Raw genomic sequence first — 21,442 nt, forward strand, 5'->3', positions numbered from 1 at the left:
CCCAATAACTGATGAGGAGGTGTCAATACCAAGAGAGGGAAAATTGCTTTTGAAGTGAGCCAGCCACTCCCAGTTCCTATTCAAGCCCAAATTAATGGTGCTAAGTTTGAAAATGAATTGTAGCTCTGTGGTTTCTCTTTGAAGTCTGTTTTTTACTTTTTTTTGTTAAAGGATGGCTACTTTAAAATTGAATGTCCAGGGAGCTTGAAGTGTTCTCCTACTGGCTTTTGTATGTTACCATTCCTGAGGTCTGATTTGTGTCCATTTATTCTTTTACATAGAGACTGTCCGGTTTGGCCAATGTCCATGGCAGAGGGGCATTGCTGGCACATGATGGCATATATCACATTATTAGACGTGCAGGTGAATGAACCCCTGATGGTATGGCTGATGTAGTTGGGTCCTATGATGATGTCGCTAGAGTAGATATGGGGACAGAGTAGGCAACGGGGTCTGTTACAGGGATTGGTTCCTGGGTTAGTGTTTCTGTGATGTGGTGTGTAGTTGCTGTTCAGTACACCTCTACCCCGATATAACGCGGTCCTCGGGAGCCAAAAAAGTCTCACCACCTTATAGATGAGACCACGTTATATTGGGTATGATCCAGTACAGCATACCGGCCGTGCTGGACTGGATCGGCTTCCCCGGCGGTGATTTAAAGGGCCCGGTGCTCCAGCCGCTGCGGGGAGCCCCAGGCCCTTTAAATCGCCTCCGGCAGCAGAATCCACTGGTGAGGCCACACCTGGAGTACTGCGTCCAGTTTTGGCCCCCCAACTACAGAAGGTATATGGACAAATTGGAGGGAGTCCAGCAGAGGGCAACGAAAATGATTAGGGGGCTGGGGCACATGACTTACGCGGAGCACCGGGCCCTTTAAATTTCCGGCAGCCAGGCTCGGGCAGTGATTTAAAGGGCCAAAGGCTCCGGCCCGGGGCTCCACACGAATTTGGATATAACACGGTAAAGCAGCGGGGCTCGGATGGTGCTTTAAAGGGCCCGGGGCTCCCCGCTGCTTTACCGCGTTATATCCGAATTCACGTTATATCGGGTCGTGTTATATCGGGGTAGAGGTGTATTTGCTTCAGGTTTGGGGGGCTGTCTGTAAGCGAGGACTGGCCTGCCTCCCAAGGTCTGTGAGAGTGAGGGATCGTTTTCCAGGATAAGCTGTAGATCGTTGATGATGTGCTAGAGAGGTTTTAGGTGGGGGCTGTACAGGATGGCCAGTGGTGGTGTTATTTTCCTTGTTGGGCCAGTCCTGTAGTAGGTGACTTCTAGGACCTGTCTCGCTCTGTCAATCTGTTTCCTCACTTCCCCAGGTGGGTATTGTAGTTTTAAGAATGCTTGATAAAGATCTTGTAGGTATTTGTCTCTGTCTGAGGGATTAGAGCAAATGCAGTTGTATCTAAGGGCTTGGCTGTAGATAGTGGATCGTGTGATGTATCCTGGATGGAAGCTGGAGGCATGTAGGTAAGTATAGTGGTCAGTAGGTTTTGCGTTACTGGGAGTGGACCACATCCACCCTGACTGAATTGGCCTTGTCAACACTGGTTCTCCACTTGTAAGGTAACTCTCTTCTCTTCATGTGCCAGTATAGTTATGCCTGTATCTGTAATTTTCACTCCATTTATCTGAAGAAGTGGGTTTTTTATCCACGAAACCTTATGCCCAAATAAATCTGTTAGTCTTTAAGGTGCCACTGGACTTCTCATTGTTTCTGTGGATACAGATTAACATGGCTACCCCTCTGATACTTAATAAACAAGTGTGCTTGGATGAAACAGTGGTTGATGATTCTCAAATTACTCTTGGGGGAATTCTGCACCACTGTGCAATGCAGAATTTGCACAGAATTAATGATCTGCACAGAATTTCCTTTTTCTTTGCACTGCAGAGCTGCTGGCCACTGCTAGAGGCCACTGGACCCAGCGGAGCGCAGCTTCCCAGCTTGCAAATAGAAGAAACTGCCGAGGGGGGAGGGGGAACTGGAGAGTTCCGGACAGCTGTGGTTCCCGGCCCACCTTGCAGAAAAGAGGCGGTGTACAGGAAACTCCGTACAAGCCCAGGACCCAACAACAGACAGTTTCTCCCTCTGGATTCCTGGGCTCTGAGGGGGAGGGGATGCAGGTGTCTGGTCTGGGGGCCGCCCCACAGCTAGGCTCCAGGGGGCAAGGGGTGTGGGTAGGGCAGACAAACAGGAACTGGGTTACTGTAGGGGTTTCTTTAACTCTACTCCGGGTGGAAATTTTTGTTGTCTGTATTGTTACAGATATAGCTGCTATTTTTAAATAAACTACCAAAATAATTGAAACTAGCATGATTCTAGTGTGTTATTTTGACAAAATATACAGAATTTTGCAGATTTTTAGTTTTTTGGCACCGAATTCTCCCAGGAGTATCAAGTTCAGTCACAAGTAGATATACTACCCCAACAGCAATGCATACATGCATGATTTTAAGGGGAATAAAGTCCTCATTTTTATTCCAGAAGTCAGAGATCAGGTGAAAATCTGACAAACTCTCTCAGTAGGGATACAAGCAAGTCAGTAGCCACAACTTTCACCCATTCCATGTTCGCTGATCTACAGGAGGGGCCTTGACAACATATTTCAAATTAAGTTGTGTATGCTGTACATACAACCTAAGGAAAGAAACCTGGTCGGCTGCTACAAACAGAAAGAAATGAATTAAAAGGTTTTATGATTGTTTAACCAGTATGAAAGCAAGTTTGAAACTGCAATATGGTAAGGGAAACCAAGAACTCTAATACTTAGTAGTATTACAAAAGGACACTTTTAAAAAAAGCCAAAAGGCCTATACCATAATCAAGTACTCATTTTCAAATGCTCTATAATTCATTATTTGTTTATGGTGAGAAGCATCATATAACCTTTCAGACCACTGAGCAAGAAGTCTTTTTATTTCCCTATCATTCTAAATTCAAACACCTAGTTTTAGAAGGAGTCATTGGAAGGAAAAGACAGACATCTAGATGAAAACTGCTACAGGTACAACATTTTATAGAAGTTAGTTTATTTTGCCAAAATCTGCTTAATTTTCCTTATCACCTGGGCTAATAATGGGAAGTCTATTAAATAAGTTTCCTTTCATCTGAACGAGATACTCTTCCAACATCCTATATCACACAGTGATTCTCTTACAGATGTTTGAGATTAAAAACATCCACCTGTGTGAATTCTTCACAATTCTAATTCAGATGAAAGATCATTTAGGGCATTCACCACTAGCAATAGTGGTTTTCTATAGCATTCTGCTTGAACAGTAAACCATAATGCAGACTAAGAATGCACTTACAATACCATGTGACAGACAATACATCACTAATAATTATGATCAGAGTTGCATCAGGAAATACAATAATTTTAAGAAGTGACATTTGGCAGATTGAACAAAATGTACCCTGACGTTTATTAATTTACATCCCTGTACACAAGAAATTCAAAATACCAGTTTCTGCCCTTATATAAAATACATACACATCTGAAAGAGCCAAGGATTTAACTTCCTCCCTGCTCCTACTCTTACCTATCTCTCTGTCTAGGCATTTATACAATGCTCATTGCTGTGGTAACCACGTTATTTCTTTTTTAGTAGACAGAGTATATCTATTTGAACTACAGTGGGCTATAATTGATTTGTACACTGCCAATTTCACCACTTTGACTCTTTTCTCTCCTTTCCAAAAAAGTTTACAAGCAGCAACACAAACCCTTAGGTCAAGTGCTATTTGTTATTGTGTTGCTCTGATTATTACTGGGCAAGAATAGTTCTTGTCAACTATCTGTCTTTTACAAATATAGACTTTTCATCTTCACCATTAATTAGGCACTGTGCCTTTGCTCTCAACTAGTCTGTGAAGGGTACTGGAAAGAAAGAAACTATATACAGTAAGTTATTGCATTACATGCCTTGCGATTACTCTCAGTAAAGCATCTCTTCAAGAATAAATCACTTGGCTCCCATAGTCAGTTTAATCTTAGGAACCTATATGTTTAAATCTTAAGATATCTATGCCATCTCTTTCTGTAATACTGTTTAAAAACATTCAATGTGTCATTTTGAAATGTTTCCTCTAGTACAGACATTGGCACAGCCTACATCTCAGAAATGAAAAAACAGCAGGATCCTCAAGATCATGGCTTGTCTGCTTGAAGGAGCCTGATATAGGAATATTTTTGGAATAGGGAAGAAGCTAAACAGGGAAAATTAGGGAGTCCATGGGGGAGGTGGGAGCTTGAAGACAGAAGAGAGCCAGGAAAGAAATCAAAGTCTATAGGAAACAGGGTGGATAAAAATCAATTTAAAAAAAAAATAAATTAAAAAAGAAAATCAGATTTTTTATTTAAATTAGATTTTTTTGATAAAATGCTTTTTGAGGAAAAAACCTATCTAAAGATAGTTTTAATTAAGATACATTATAGCTCATATCTCATCATGGAATAGGGATTATACATTCTAATTCTATAGTATGAGACAATATATTCATGTAATGTTTAAGGAAAGTTTTGTAAATGAGTTCCAACAGGTTCATGGATTAGGGACCCAATCTTATGGGGTTCCACAGGCTTGTGTATAGATTATTTAAGTTAATCTTTCTATCTACCCAATGGGACTCAGTGCTCAATCTAGAAGATACCATCAGAGATGCTTAGTTTTGCAGTTCTCAAACTGTGGATTTGTGTCTCCAGAGGTAACATGCTTGTTAACAGCAAAAATGTTTTTAAATAAATAATTAATATATGGAGGTGAGAAATAACAGACCTCAACCCTACTGTCCCTCTGCAAATTTGTGTACACAGGGTCAATCCCTTACCTCCCTCTGAAAGTGCAAAGTTTCAAAAAGTTCAATGAATAGAAGATTGTTGGGGGCGGAATAGATATGGACAAGAAGAAGTCTGGAGATAAATGTGAGAAGGGAGGGATATACAGTAGAAACAAAAGTGAAACTGTTTGAGCAGCATATTCCAGAAGTCTTGAGGTCTTTCGGAGTGTAGTCTTAATTGATTTGAGATCTACCATCCAATTCTCTCACTAAAAAGGAAAACCTATAATGGCAGCAGGCCATAAGAGACCCAGTTTGGGAATATTTTAATGAAGTTCCTCTATCTGTGGGTAAGACAGCCATGCGTGCAAAATGCAAACAACACAACAAAGAAATGTAAGGCCTGGTTGCCCGAATGAAACAACATCATGAGAAGTGTTCCTTCTTAGGAGGAAGCTGCGTTGAAGATGTTGAAAGGAACATGTCTGAACATGCAGGATCTTCAGGTTGGTAAACTTTTTTATTTCATACCTCTTTCTTAAGGGCTGCCTGTCTTCCTTCTGGACTATTCTTGAAGTCTCATGTTTGAGCAAAAAATATAGTTGTTACTCTATGGTACTATCATTTTAGATGCAGTTGTGATAAAAAATAAATAGCTGAAATGGGCAGATCTTCCTTTTACAATTTCATCTTTAAAGAAGTACTGAGTGTCAGTGAATGCAATGAGTAATACTAAATGAGCAGTATGATAATAATTAAATAACTGCATTGACTTATTTTGTTAGGAGAATCCATCCTCAACATACAGGATTCTGAAGACTATCCACCATCAAGATCACCATCATTTTCTATAGTTTCAGAGTTATCTGCCAATGATAGTGTTTCAGTCACATCATGTATGTGTCACATAGCCACAGTATATCACCTGTAGCAAAAAGAAAGAAAAAAAATCTCCATCATCCAGAAACAACCATAGATAAGTTTGTGATAAGAACCAGCAGATTACAAAAGGAGGTAATTGATGAAAAAATTGCCTGGTTTGTTTACGCAACAAACTCTCCTTTTCGTATGACTGAGAACCGACACTTCATTAACATGGCTCAGTCATTGAGACCAGGATACAGTCCACCCAACAGAGCAGACGTCGCAGGCAAATTGCTGGATAAAGTGTATGAAAGAGAAATTGAGCAGTATGCAAAAGGTCTAGAGGGTGAAATTGTTAACCTGAGTCTTAATGGGTGGCGCAATGTCCACAATGATCCTGTTGTATATGCTTGTATGACAACAGAAGAAGGGAATGTCTTCCTTACAGAAACAATCGATACATCAGGAAATGTGCACACAGCAGAATACTTACAGGAAGTAGGAGTAAAAGCTATGTAGCGGGGTGGTTACCCGCTCCTGCCCTGAGGGGTTTAAAACAGCCCTAGAGGAGGGCTGTGGAAGGGCAAGATGCCTGGGCTGATTGGGAGGAAACAGCCGCAGCTGGGCCATGCCCTAATCAGGGCCCAGCTGGCCCTATAAAGGCTGGGAGCCAGGAGCAAGGACACAGTCTCTCTCTGCGCTCAGAGAGAGAAGGGCCTGGCTGCAGGAAGCTAGAAACTGGGTACATGAGTGGAGCAGGGCTGGGGAAAGGCAGAGGAGCTGGGGAGCTCCAGCCTGGAAAGCCCCAGGCTGCGGCCTAGCATTGGGCTAAAAGGTACTGGGGGTTGCAGAGGGCAGCCCAGGGGTAGGCAAAGGCAGCAGGTCCAAACCAACCTTGCCAGTGATGAGTAGGCTGATACTGCAGTCTGCCCCAGGGCGTGGGGCTAGACGATGACTGGCAGTAGCCTTATACTGAGGCAAGGTAGGAATAGTGGGTGGGGGTTCCCCAGGGAGGGGAGACCCTAAGACTGAGGGGTTACTGCTAGGGAGCAGCACCCCAGGGACAAGGGCACTGGGTCCAGGAGGGACAAGGGGGCCAGAGGACAGGTGGATCACCAGCCTGCAGAGGGCGCTCCGGAGCTGGAACGAGCTAATTCCTGCTGGTGACTTCCGGGAGGCGCCGCAGGGGTGGGTCCACTCCTCTACAAGCTGTAAAATGGGGGGGGGGGGGGAATTCAAGTGTTTAGTATGCAACTTGGTCACAGACAATGTATCCAAGATTAAAAGAAATTTAGAAGAGAGCGAAAAGAATCCCAAGCTAATAACATATGGTTGCAGTGCTCATTTGATGCACCTCTTAGCCAAAGACTTCAGTCTTCCAGAAATAAAGGCTAATGTTGCTGTAATTGCAAAATACTTCCATAACCACTTTGCAGAAGCTGCTCTGAAAGAAGTGGGAGGAACCAAGCTAACTCTCCCACAAGACATGCGATGGAACTCATTAGTGGACTGTTTTGAGCACTATATCAAGAACTGGCCTAATCTGATGACTGTTTGTGAACAAAACTGTGGAAAAAAAATAGATGGTACTGTCACAGCCAAAGTTCTCAACATTGGGCTTACGAGAAATGTTGATCACATGCTGAGTACCGTGAAGCCTATTTCTGTAGCCTTGAACAAAATGCAGGAAAATAGCTGTTTTATTGCTGACGCCGTTGAAATTTGGAAGGAACTGAGTGAGAGCATAAAAAGATAAATATACAATGAGAGAGTTAAATTACAAGCATTAAATAAAACAAATGGGACAAGCACTATCTCCAGCTGATTTTCTTGCAAATATTCTCAATACTCAGTACCCAGGGTCAAACCTTAACTGCTGAAGAAGAGGAGTTGGCTATGACATGGACATCCAGCAATCATCCCTCCATAATGCCAACTATAATAAAACTTCAGAGCTAAGGGTGAACCATTCAAGAAATATATCTTTGCTGATGATTTTTTTAAAGAAAGTCACACCAGTGAACTGGTGGAAGTCACTTAAGCACTTTGATTCAGAGACTGTTGAAGTGATAATCACTTTTAACAGCAGTAGCTTCTTCTGCCGGTGTAGAAAGAATATTTTCTTCCTTTGGACTAATTCATTCCAAATTGAGAAATCGTTTGGGACCCGAAAAAGCAGGAAAGCTTGTTTTTCTTTTCCAGATTATGAACAAACAGGAAAACGAAGGTGAAGACGACTGAGTTATTTTAAATTTTTCAAGTTGACCTGGCTGACAGTCAATTTAACTTTTGGGTTGTTTTTTTTTTTTTTTTAAATCATTTAACTATTTTAGTTAAAAACAATTAACAAAAACAATCCTGATTTTAAAAAACTTGAATGCTTAACTAAATTCAAAAATTCATATGCTTGTTTTGTTAAAATATTATGTTTGCCGTTGAAGAAAAAAAATCCAGAATACGTCACGTTGTTGTTTTAGTTAAATAAAACAATTTAAATGTCTGTCTGGTGATGTTCTCCTCCTAATACAGCATGGCAAGAAAATCCTCCAAATATTTACGATTAACCTGTTGAATTGGAGATAGTTCACCTCCCAATGACTTCATAATATCTGCTTCAATTACCTTTGATAAATGAAATAACCGAACAATCATTCATTTTCTGATATAGATGTAAAACTAATCTGAAAAATTTTCAAAATAAATCACTTTAAAAAATATATAGTGTGTACCTTCTAAAAATGAAACCTATATCTAACTGAGTTGTGAAGAATATGTATCAAGGTTAAAACAACCAACAAGAATGCACTTTTATGTAGAAATCCAGGATTAAATCGAGTCTTCCTGACTAGTGATTTACATCAATTTGATGTAAATCATGATTTACATCAAACCCCCCGCCCCCGATAGGAAAGAGCCATTTGGAGAGGAAAGGGAAGAATATGAAGGGGAAAAAAAGTGTGTTGAAAGAGGTGTGTAAAACTTTGGTAGATTTAGACTTACCATAAAAGCTCAAATACATTAATAGTCACAAACTAAGAAAGAAACAGAATCTTGGTGGAAAACCCTGAGTTTTATACTTTGTCTACAATATAAAAGGGTGATATGTGATTAGTCCCCTTAAACAGGAAGGGAGGAGAGTTAAAACACTCTCTGAAGGAACCAAGTTCTTTGGGCTCCTTCCAAAAAATCTTTATTTTGTATTTGAGGTTAAAAAAAAAAAAAAAGACTCCCTCTACCACCAAACACCAACATTAGAGATTAGAACAAATTTGTTACTTCTGTGCCATGTGTTTGTCTGTCTGGTTGGTTGGTTGGTTGTTTGAAGGACCGTGTGCTGTGGCTGGCAGTTGGAAGCTGTGAGCTTCAAAGGAAGGTTTGAACAGGTCGTGCAGGGGAGGGGGAGTGGCACTATATGTGAAAGAAAATGTAGAATCAAATGAAGTAAAAATCTTAAGTGAATCCACATGTTCCATAGAATCTCTATGGATAGTAATTTCATGCTCTAATAAGAATATAACATTAGGGATCTATTATCGACCACCTGACCAGGACAGTGATAGTGATGATGAAATGCTAAGGGAAATTAGAAAGGCTATCAAAATTAAGAACTCAATAATAGTGGGGGATTTCAATTATCCCCATATTGACTGGGAACATGTCACCTCAGGACGAAATGCAGAGACAAAATTTCTCGATGCTTTAAATGACTGCTTCTTGGAGCAGCTGGTACGGGAACCCACAAGAGGAGAGGCAACTCTAGATTTAGTCCTGAGTGGAGCGCAGGAGCTGGTCCAAGAGGTAATAATAACAGGACCACTTGGAAATAGTGACCATAATATAATAACATTTAAAATCCCTGTCATGGGAAGAACATCTCAACAGCCCAACACTGTGGCATTTAATTTCAAAAAGGGGAACTATGCAAAAATGAGGGGGTTAGTTAAACAGAAATTAAAAGGTACAGTGACTAAAGTGAAATCCCTGCAAGCTGCATGGGCACTTTTTAAAGACACCATAATAGAGGCCCAACTTAAATGCATACCCCAAATTAAGAAACACGGTAAAAAAACTAAAAAAGAGCCACCGTGGCTTAACCACCATGTAAAAGAAGCAGTAAGAGATAAAAAGACTTCCTTTAAAAAGTGGAAGTCAAATCCTAGTAAGGTAAATAGAAAGGCGCATAAAGACTGCCAAATTAAGTGTAAAAATGTAATAAGAAAAGCCAAAGAGGAAGAACGGCTAGCCAAAAACTCAAAAGGTAATAACAAAATGTTTTTTAAGTACATCAGAAGCAGGAAGCCTGCTGAACAACCAGTGGGGCCCCTCGATGATAGAGATAGAAAAGGAGTGCTTAAAGATGATAAAGTCATTGCGCGGAAACTAAACCAATTCTTTGCTTCAGTCTTCACGGCTGAGGATGTTAGGGAGATTCCCAAACCTGAGCCAGCTTTTGTAGGTGACAAATCTGAGGAACTGTCACAGACTGAAGTGTCACGAGAGGAGGTTTTGGAATTAATTGATAAACTTAACATTAACAAGTCACTGGGAACAGATGGCATTCACCCAAGAGTTCTGAAAGAATTCAAATGTGAAATTGCGGAACTATTAACTAGGGTTTGTAACCTGTTCTTTAAATCGGCTTTTGTACCCAACGACTGGAAGATAGCTAATGTAACACCAATATTGAAAAAGGGCTCTAGAGGTGATCCCGGCAATTACAGACCTCTAAGTCTAACGTCGGTACCGGGCAAATTAGTCGAAACAATAGTAAAGAATAAAATTGTCAGACACGTAGAAGAACATAAACTGTTGGGCAAAAGTCAACATGGTTTCTCTAAAGGGAAATCGTGTCTTACTAATTTATCAGAGTTCTTTGAAGGGGTCAACAAACATGTGGACCAGGGGGATCCAGTGGACATGGTGTACTTAGATTTCCAGAAAGCCTTTGACAAGGTCCCTCTCCAAAGGCTCTTACGTAAATTAAGTTGTCATGGGATAAAAGGGAAGGTCCTTTCATGGATTGAGAACTGGTTAAAAGACAGGGAACAAAGGGTAGGAATTAATGGTAAATTCTCAGAATGGAGTGGGGTAACTAGTGGTGTTCCCCAAGGGTCAGTCTTAGGACCAATCCTATTCAACTTATTCATAAATGATCTGGAGAAAGGGGTAAAAAGTAAGGTGGCAAAGTTTGCAGATGATACTAAACTGCTCAAGATAGTTAAGACCAAAACAGACTGTGATGAACTTCAAAAAGATCTCACAAAACTAAGTGATTGGGCAACAAAATGGCAAATGAAATTTAATGTGGATAAATGTAAAGTAATGCACATTGGAAAAAATAACCCCAACTATACATACAATATGATGGGGGCTAATTTAGCTACAACAAATCAGGAAAAAGATCTTGGAGTCATCGTGGATAGTTCTCTGAAGATGTCCACGCAGTGTGCAGACGCGGTCAAAAAAGCAAACAGGATGTTAGGAATCATTAAAAAGGGGATAGAGAATAAGACGGAGAATATATTATTGCCCTTATATAAATCGATGGTATGCCCACATCTTGAATACTGTGTACAGATGTGGTCTCCTCATCTCAAAAAAGATATACTAGCACTAGAAAAGGTTCAGAGAAGGGCAACTAAAATGATTAGAGGTTTGGAGAGGGTCCCATATGAGGAGAGATTAAAGAGGCTAGGACTTTTCAGCTTGGAAAAGGAGACGACTAAGGGGGGATATGATAGAGGTATATAAAATTATGAGTTATGTGGAGAAAGTAGATAAGGAAAAGTTACTTATTCCCATAATACAAGAACTAGGGGTCACCAAATGAAATTAATAGGCAGCAGGTTTAAAACAAATAAAAGGAAGTTCTTCTTCACGCAGCGCAGAGTCAACTTGTGGAACTCCTTACCTGAGGAGGTTGTGAAGGCTAGGACTGTAACAGCGTTTAAAAGAGAACTGGATAAATTCATGGAGGTTAAGTCCATTAATGGCTATTAGCCAGGATGGGTAAGGAATGGTGTCCCTAGCCTCTGTTTGTCAGAGAGTGGAGATGGATGGTAGGAGAGAGATCACTTGATCGTTACCTGTTAGGTTCACTCCCTCTGGGGCACCTGGCATTGGCCACTGTCGGTAGACAGGATACTGGGCTAGATGGACCTTTGGTCTGACCCAGTACGGCCATTCTTATGTTCTTATGCACATATTAATATCAACCAAAAGGAAAAATGGAACAGTATTAACACTGGTTCTTAGTAAAACCTGGGCAACTCTCATTGCTCCTATTCTCATATTGTTAAGGAAATAACTAACTCCAAATCTCCTGTAGTTAAAATGATGAACTGAGTAATGGGGATCCCCCCACCAATGATTCAGAGCTCAACTGGATTTTGACAGACTAATAAGTCTTTTTAAAATTAACCTTATGATTAACCAAAAAACCCTTTTTTAAAAAGCAAAAAAACCCTACTTCCTGGAAGCTACAACTTTCCAGCTAGCAAACTGGAAGTACAACAGTTAGGGGAGCATATTCTTTGTACTGAAAGCACTGGATTATTAATGCTGATTTTTGGCAAGTTTCCATACATATTTTACAAGATGTAGTTTTAGGGGCTGCTTCTTTAATTTGCAGACAGTTTTCAGAAGAAAATGAGAAATTGTGTACCTCTGATTTGTATTCCTCCCCTTCCTCTTCAATCCAGAATTCTCAAACCAAACCATTAAATCAGATCATCCCTCCTCCCACCCTACAGCCTGACCTCAGCAATGGACTTCACCTTGAGGGAGCAATCTGGTTTGTAGCAGCAGGGAAGTGGGACAGATCAGAAATGCACCATATTTAGAAAAAAAGGGTGGTCATTTCCATCTTAAATTCCTCATGCCATCTGGTACTAATATTAAGAAATTAAAGTTAACAAAAAGATACATTAATCTGAAAAAATTTAAATGTTATACTGAAGTTTACCTAATCACTGTTTTAGAGGCAGTCCATTATGTCAATGTGGGCAGCCACAAACTATGACACATTGTTGAGGATTGCTAAATGACTCAATTTCCTGAAGGTCTTCATGCCTTAAACATCATTGATAAGAACTTGGCTTGGCTCGACAGGATTGCATACACCAAATAAATAAACATAATCACTAATATCTAACATGTAGTGACTACACATGCCTCACTCAAACACACAAATTTCAAAGAAGAATAAAAGTTTCCATTTTAATTTTTTTTTTAAAAAAAACTTCTTGCCTAATAGCATGACAATGGCATTTCAGATACATCCACAACAACTGAAAATGGGAGAGATTAAAGAAATTTCTTTCACATACATATATAACGGTAGAAAAATATAAAAAAAATGTGTACGTTTGAAGTGTAACAGGCTGTTATTCTAACTCAATACCAGGGTATTCTTGGTGATGCCTTTCTGCCCCCTTGACCACTAATATCCTTTTACAGTTACCTACACATTCCTGCTAGTACCAAATAAGTTTTGCCCAATAAAATATGGGCCTGACAGGTAATCTGGGTAGAGCTGATAGCTGCAGTCTAAAAAACATTTGAAAAGTTTTACCTTTAAGCTGGCCCAGTGCTGTGGTGCCATACAAGAGACTAAGGTTCAGGATCAGACTAACGATTCGCACATCCTGGGGCAGTGGAGGCTGGACACATAGTTGAGGAAGGAAGAGACGGCCAGCCCAACCCCTCACACAGCATCCCTTTCTGGTTAATCCATGGAGTGACAATGACATTGATTTGCCTCATCCTGCCAGTTAATGGCAAGGCACTGCATTGATGGCTCCTAGAAATGGATAGGAGTGATTGGGAATAAAAGGGGGGGGGAAAAAGGGGGCCAGGATGAAGAAACGAGTAAAACCCAGAATCTCTCACCATCTCATTGTCATACCTTACACTGTAATATCATAACTACATGGGGAATGTAAGAACTAGAAATAAAAATAAAATGGTTAATGAGAAAGGAAATTTGCTACCCATTTTAACAACTTATGCAGATATCTAAGAATTTAAATTTTGTTTCCTAAAACAAAAATTCAATACTAGAAACTACAGCAAGCAGGTATTGTAGAACCTGCTTAGTTCATAACCCTGTAGCAAGAGATAAAAGTATTAATTACAATCAACATTTTATATTCTGGCACATGTAGAGTTCACCTTTTCATTATACCAAGAGTATGTTCACAGTTTGCTTTGTATTTAAAATTGTTTGTGTTTAAATAGTTTGCATTACTCACCAAACAATGCCCTGAGCCCCAGATCCTATGGGCTTCAATTGTTGGTACCGTTTTAGTACAGTGAATGTGGAATCTGCGACTTGAACACTGTAAAACTGACTATCACATTTACTGTCACTCATGTTGCAGTGTCATGTAGTTTTTTCCCCCAAGGACCTGGCAGTTTTCAAGATCTTTAAACACAAAAAGAGATATTGAACAATTGTTTATTATAAACAGGAAAATTCGTTAAAATCTTTTCAATATTTTCTGTATAACAATTTTTCAATACATATACCATTTATTAAATGATTTTTTTCATCAGGAATTATTATTAGTGCTTTGGTTTATTATTAATACATAATGTACACATATGTAAGATGGCAAAAATAAATGGACTCTTCACAGATTTAAACAAATTAGGCATTCTTTATCCAGTTACCAGTTCTTGTAAAATAAGATACACAGAAATCTTTATGGATGAAATCACTGCTAAATAGAGCAACTTTTTCCTTCATAACCCCATGAAGCAACTTTCTTTTACTGATTCAAACGGCAGAATTTAACATTCCATGGGACTGTGATTTAACCAGCAACCTTTAAGGGGGAGAATGTAAAACCTATATCTGGAGTTGTTATGCTATTACTATTGTATGTGACTGCAATCTCATGGCAAAATTCAACATTTCTTTGTGCATTTCAAGAGCAGATAACAGGTATGGAAGTCAGTAACACAAAAGGGCAGAGCAGAGTGAGTGGCCTGGCAAGCAATGGGAAAAGCCATGATAACAGGCAGAAACAGAATTGCAAAAAGACATAAAAGTGTGTTCAAGGAGTTTGAAATTTATGCAGAAAGAAGCACAGAGCCAATAAAGGGACTCAAGAGAAGGGATGAGATGATCAGAGCAATAATGGTAGACTTATATCTTAACTTTAGTAAGGTTTTTGATTCTGTCTCGCATGACCTTCTCATAAACAAACTAGGAAAATACAACCTAGATGGAGCTGCTATAGGGTGGGTGCATAACTGGTTGGAAAAGTGTTCCCAGAGAGTAGTTATCAGTGGTTCACAGTCATGTTGGAAGGGCATAACGAGTGGGGTCCCACGGGGATCAGTTCTGGGTCCGTTCTGGTCAATATCTTCATTAATGATTTAGATAATGGCATAGAGAGTACACTTATAAAGTTTGCAGACAGTACCAAGCTGGGAGGGGTTGCAAGTGATTTGGAGGACAGGATTTCCTTTAAGATAAAATTTGAAGGAGGAAAAAAAAGCAACAATTTTTGGCTTTTCAGGTTTGGTTCTTTGACTGTGATCAATACCACAAGGCCCTACTTTTTGCAAGATTCAAGACTGCAGATACTTAATGTTCTAATAAAAACTTTACTATGGTCAATGAGCTATTAAAAAGTCACATTATGTAGATCTACAAATCCTGGAGTTTCCTTCAAAAAAGATTAAGATCTCCTACTCCTTTCACCCATCTTTCTACAAAAGAGAAATTCCATGCATGTTCAGTTGAGAATAAAATATTGAGAAATTCCAAGAGCTAAACTAGAAATAAATCTATAACCATATAAATCATGGAAAGAAGTCCCACATGTGCAGTACAACAAATTTCAAGTACCAATACTAAATTAATCAAGTTACAAGAGAAGACAGCCAAAACATACCACTTTAAAAATAAAGAGAAGATTTTCATAAAAATAGTCTCTAAACAATAAAAAAAAACATTTACCAGACAGTACCTCTCCAGCCATTTCAAATTTGGTTCATACAGCATCCATGAGAGTCTATAATAAGATGTAAATACACTATACAGACTATTTCTACACTATGTAGACTATGCTGGCATAGCTACATTGACATAGCTATGTCAGCATAATGGTGTATGTAGATGCAGCCTACACAGTGTAGGAACACCATCTCCCTGAGCAATGGCAGCTATGTCGACAGAAGCATTCTTCCATCAACCCTACCTGCATCTACACTGGAAGTTAGGGTCAGCATAGGTATGTCAGTCAGGCATGCGAAAACACACACTCCTGACAACGTAATTATGTTGACCCAACTTTTAAGAATAGGACAGGCCTGTGCAATGTTGACTACTTCAAAGTAGCAGTCTCAAGGACTTGCTAACTAACAACATTCTAAAGATAACTGTAGTTTCTCAAAAAACGTTCTCTAAACTCGCATGTTGTTACCTATTGTCTCGGCTGTTTCATTTACTAAACTGATGAGTTAAAGATTGACATGATACATTCAGAAGGCTATTTTCTTTTGGACATTTTAAGAAATTCTGTTCAATGGCACAGGTGTATAGTTAAAGAATTACCAGTTGGGTTTGAACGTTTGTTTTTTCTAAAGCCACCAATTTTCACATAAATCTGCATCAAAAAAGTCTTTTGAAGAGCCACGTCCTCATGTTTTAACACATCCAGTTCTGTTTTTGAGGACCAATTATTTCTAGTCAATCGATGACATATTTATTTGCCTATTACTACAGAAATAAACATAACCAGCAGACACCTGTCTAAGGGCAGGTACGATCAGTAAAATTCCAGTCTCCTTTCTCTCCACCATATGAACAGTTCATTCTTAACTGGCAGGATTGCAAGAGTTAAATCAGCCAGTCACCTCTTTGCCTCATACAAAGAAGGAAGAGAGGCAAAGAATTTGCAATGTAATTTCTAATCAACACAACATGGGCCGGCTCTAGGTTTTTTGCCGCCCCAAGCAAAAAAAATTTGGCTGGCCCCCGTCCCAGCCCTGGGCTCCTCGCCGCACCCCCCTGCTGCCCCAACCCTGGGCTCTCCCCCACCACCCGCACCCCCCTGCTGCCCCAGCTTTGGGCTCTCACCCCCCCACCTGCCGCCCCAGCCCTGGGCTCTCCCCCACGCACACACCCTGCCGCCCCAGCTCTGAGCTCCCCCCTACCCCCCCACCATTGCCCCCCACACACCTCCTGCCACCCCAGCCCTGGGCTCTGCCCCCCTCCCCCCCACCCTGCACCCTCCTTCCGCCGCAGCCCTGGGTCACTGGTAACTTGCTCCCAGGGCGGGTCATTCAGCAGGAATTTTGGATGTGCACAGAACACCGACAGGACTGGTTCCCATATGGTTACAGAACTGCAGTAAAGTGGAACAATTTTCAGCTTGTGTGATTGGAGGATATCTGGATGCATATTATAAGACTGTCCTACATAAATGAGGAAAAGTTGAGGTGCCTTTATTATTCTTTTGTTCCATTCTTTCTTTCTATGGGGAATTTGCCAATGCAATATCACTGTCTTCCTTTTAAACAAAAAAACAAACAAACAAAAGGCAATGGCTATTGAAAATAGCAATTCCAGTCCTAATAACCACTGGGAAGCATTTCTTGCTCAATTTTATCCTATTTTTTCTATAGCAAGTTACAGTGGATCAGTATATTTGATTTGGGAGAAATGAAGTAACAGCCGCCTAAACTGAGCTTGACCACTCTGAATTTTGAGGTGTTCAAATCTGGAAGGCAGGTGCTGGGGGAGGCTGTGGCTCCGCAGGGGAGCACGGCAGCATGTATGCAGCAGCGTGTTTGGCGCTGCGCGAAGCCAGACACGCTGGTCTGAGTGGCACGGTAAGGGGGCTGGGGGGTTGGAGAAGGGGTAGGGGGTTCCGGGGGGGCAGTCAAGGGACAAGGAAAAGGGGGGTTAGATGGGTCAGGCATTTGGGGGGGGCAGTCAGGGGACAGGCAGCAGTTGGATAGGCATGGGAGTCCCAGGGGTTTGTCAGGGGACAGGTCCTAGGGAGGAAGTTGGGGGGGGTCTCAGGAGGGGGCATTTGTGGATAAGGAGAAGGGAGACTTGGGTGGGGTCCCGGGAGGGGGCAATCAGGGGACAAGGACCAGTGGGGCTTAGATAGGGGGTGGAGTCCTGGGGGGCAGTTGGGGCAGGGGTCCCGGGAGGGGATGATCAGGGGACAGGGAGCAGGGGAGTTGGATGGGTTGGGGTTTCTGTGGGGGGTAGTGGATGGTGGCAGGGTGGGGCTACCCTCCCTCCCCATGGAGTGTCCTATTTTTTGAATGTTAAAATATGGTATCCCTACTCACAGTGCAGCTCTCCATTCAAGGCAGGCTGCAGTGTGAGGTCTCAGCTTCTTCACTCCCTCCCCCTCTTTCCTGTCGGTAGTGGCCAAGGGAATGCTGGGAAATGTAGTTCTTTCCCTCCTCCAGGGCTGGCTCTATAGGCAGGGAGCTAACCAAGGAACTACATCTCCCAGGGCCCCCTGTTGGTTCTCAGCTCCCATGCTGGATCCCTGCCACCCCCGCAAATGGGCTGCCCCAAGCACGTGCTTGCTTTGCTGGTGCCTAGAGCCGCCCCTGAACACAACATATCCTTAACTGTGATTCACATAATTCTTTGCTGGTAGCCTGCAAAAAGAAAAACAGACTGGTGATAGTTCTCATACATGTTTCCAATACTATGTAGTAGCTGAAGACAGTTAAAATACATACATGGAAAACTAATATTAGTGAACTAATTGCTGCAATTACCATAGCAATATAACACAATTTGAAATGGGAACAGAAGTGGCCCACAGGATCCTGAATGGGAAGAAAGTGTCATTAGACCATCTCTCAATAAGCAACAATGTTGGTCAGACAATGAAAAAAGTTACTGTTTAGTTTTGTTTTTTTTAATTAAAAGCCTCATCTATGATCAGATTTTGGATGACATTTTCATTATTCTGGCACCTTTCAGAACAAAAATCACTTAACATAAGAGACAGTGAAAACATTTCATTGTTTTTTTCAGATACACCTATATTCACACAAATTAAATCAGTATTTGTTATAATGGGCCTAGTATTATCTATAATACTGACTAGGTTTACTGTATTCTCCATGAAAATATTTGAGATTTTAAATTTATTTTAAAACCAGAATCAAGACTGTCACACAAGGGCAAAAAGACACCATCTTGTTCACATTCCTTTACCAGCTACTGACAATTCCCTGCCTGCTGAGGAAAAGTGATGCCAAATTACAAAAAAAGGTAAACAGTAAACACTACATAGGTTTCAAAATCTGACAATCCATTGTGTCTAGAATTTAGATAAATCATCAGCAAAGTGTCACATATAACAATGCAAACATCTAGACGTTCTTGGCACAGTTTTAGGGCTCAAAGTACTTTCAGAAAGAACACCACATACTGGGAAACTTCCTGAGGAATCCACAGGACTGCTGATTGTTTTAATCTATTATAGCATTAGTCTTCAAATTGTCAGAAATTAAATTTAAAAGAGGATACTAAATGATAACAGGAACCAGTGTAATGGCACAAGTTCAGTTATTGCGAGGATGGATTTTAAGAACATTTGAGTTTGGTGATGTGGATAAAAGGGATAAGGATGGAATTTTACACATAGCCAGTAACAAGGAACACTGCCCGCTTAATCATCATTTTTTTCCTTTTCACAATTTCCATGCTAACACTGAAGAGAAAAACATGAAGTGGGTGACAAGACTGCATCTACTTTCTTTTGAGTAAACAAACACTACTAAGGTGGAGGGGAAACCCAAAACACCCTTCTTCCACACATACCCCCTCACTCCCATGACCTGATGTCCTGAAGGAAAGTCAAAGTAGATCAGATACATTTGTCAGCACCTGTCTTTCTGATCATATTAGACTCTAAACAAGTTTAAATTTCATTATTTCTCTCTATTAGAGGAGGAGCTGATAGCCTCCCTTATATTTAGGTTGCCTAACACTTTCCGTTATAAAGGATAATTAACACATTTTATTCAAGTATCATTAACATCTCCATTGTTTGCAACAGGTCTTTGATACTCAATAAGGAGAAACCCCTCAGGCTACAGACATGCCTTTTCTTTGACCAGTCACATGACATGTAGATTTAGCTGACTTGCAATATGTTTAAAATGATCACTTCCCTTGTGTGCCTCAGAAATTTTTGGCAACCTGCCAACAATTATTTGAACACCCTAAAGAGCCTGGTCTTTCTATCACTGTGCGGGGAATACCTGGAAACTGACCTTCTTCAACAATCTTTTCCTCCCCCTGACTCAGTGTCTCTATAAGGAATGAGCTGGGGCAAAAAGCAAGCCTGACTGTTCCTGACCATTCCTAGACACAGTACATGGTACCATCTCCCCATTCCCCCACTACAATGTAACTACAGTCCTATAGCTGAAGTGGTATGAGTCTGTGCTGTGGTGCTGAGGGTTTAAACCCTGATCCTGATACATGATGAGGGGGTTGTTAGAACGGTACATATTAAAAAATTGGTTTTACATCTCTCTAAGAAAGCACACCTAGGAAATTACATACAAAAAATGTTAAAAGAACATTATTTAGGTTGCAAAGTTTCAAGCACTGTGAAAGTTAAAAAATGCTAGATTTACAGTTGCCCATAAAACCTTAATTCAGCTCCCTTGTGCATATGCATTATGATCTTTAATTACATTATTACACACTATTTTTTCCACAGAACCTTCCTCTCATTCAGTGAACAGGCTGGATGTACCTGGAGATCAAATTAAGGTTGCATAGGCCACCATAAATTTGGCATTTTCTAAGTGTTTGACACTGCAACTTAAATAGTATAATTTGTAGAAATAGAGACAAATAACTACATTAAAGGAAAAATTCAGCGATCTTTTCAAGACTTAAAGCCACTGGAACTGGCCTTTTTTAAAAATTTACATTGTATTTAACATTTTAAAACTGTTAAAATACTTAATTCAGTAAGGCTGACAGAACAGATAATGAAGATAATCACTTTCCTTTTGGTTTTAATAGAAAAGCACTCCCTTTTAAGCATTGTTTTGGGAATGTTTCATCACGTATTTTAAATGTTTGTGTATATATGGAGTTTTTGGTTTCAATTGTTTAAATCCACTGTTTATATTTTCTTTATAAACAAAAAAGTATATAAAACAATACATTTATATAAAACCAGCAAAAGTAGAGTGCTTTTCTAGTTGAAATCATTGTGAAAATTTTTCTCCGTCACAGGAAATATGGCAGTCTCCATGAAGTAAGGTTACTCTCAGAGCCATCCACATTGCTATAAAAATGTGATAAATATATTGAAACCCAGAGTATATAATTTTTGCTGGTTTTGATATTTTCATTTGTCTGTCTGTGATGTGATAACTTTTGAACGCAGCATCTGATCAATTCCACTAGAGGATACACTGAGACCAATTAGCTTCAGCTACTGTCTACAGATTAAAGAACCCAGCTGATGACAGCCATAAAAATCTTCCAGCATAACATCATTCATTTTAGCTCTGTCCCAATAGATTTTAAAATGTTGACCACCTGAATGACTTATCCCCCAGATGGAAAGAAACAATACTGGTGGTGGAGAAGGTGCAAACAGGGCGAGCACACAGAGCTCCTTACATGGGAGAGGAGAATGAAGGACCTGGCATGGAGGGGAAGGGGGAAATAGAGGGCACACAAAGCCCCTGGCATATGGTGGAGAGGGAAATGGGAGACAATGGGCAGGGACACAGGGATCATACAGAGTCCTGGCAAGGGAGGGGCAGGGGGAG

At 40.5% G+C, this 21,442-nt stretch overlaps 1 protein-coding gene across 4 annotated transcripts in view; it reads right to left on the bottom strand.

Moving 5' to 3' along the window:
• The window catches only part of MAPK9 (mitogen-activated protein kinase 9), a 61,672-nt gene that overhangs the window by 33,758 nt on the left and 6,472 nt on the right, over nt 1-21,442 (bottom strand). For all 4 annotated transcript variants that reach the window (XR_002908223.3, XR_002908222.3, XM_024202093.2 and 1 more), the window contains exon 2: nt 13,897-14,069. Coding sequence is in view for 2 of the 4 variants with exons in the window: in XM_024202093.2 (XP_024057861.1) it covers nt 13,897-14,018 (122 nt within the window). In the remaining 2 variants the exon portion in view is untranslated. The remainder of the gene's footprint in view (nt 1-13,896; nt 14,070-21,442) is intronic.

Source organism: Terrapene carolina, unplaced genomic scaffold (assembly GCF_002925995.2).
Source record: "Terrapene carolina triunguis isolate 2854851 unplaced genomic scaffold, T_m_triunguis-2.0 Scaffold629, whole genome shotgun sequence".
Lineage (NCBI taxonomy): Eukaryota > Metazoa > Chordata > Testudines > Emydidae > Terrapene > Terrapene triunguis.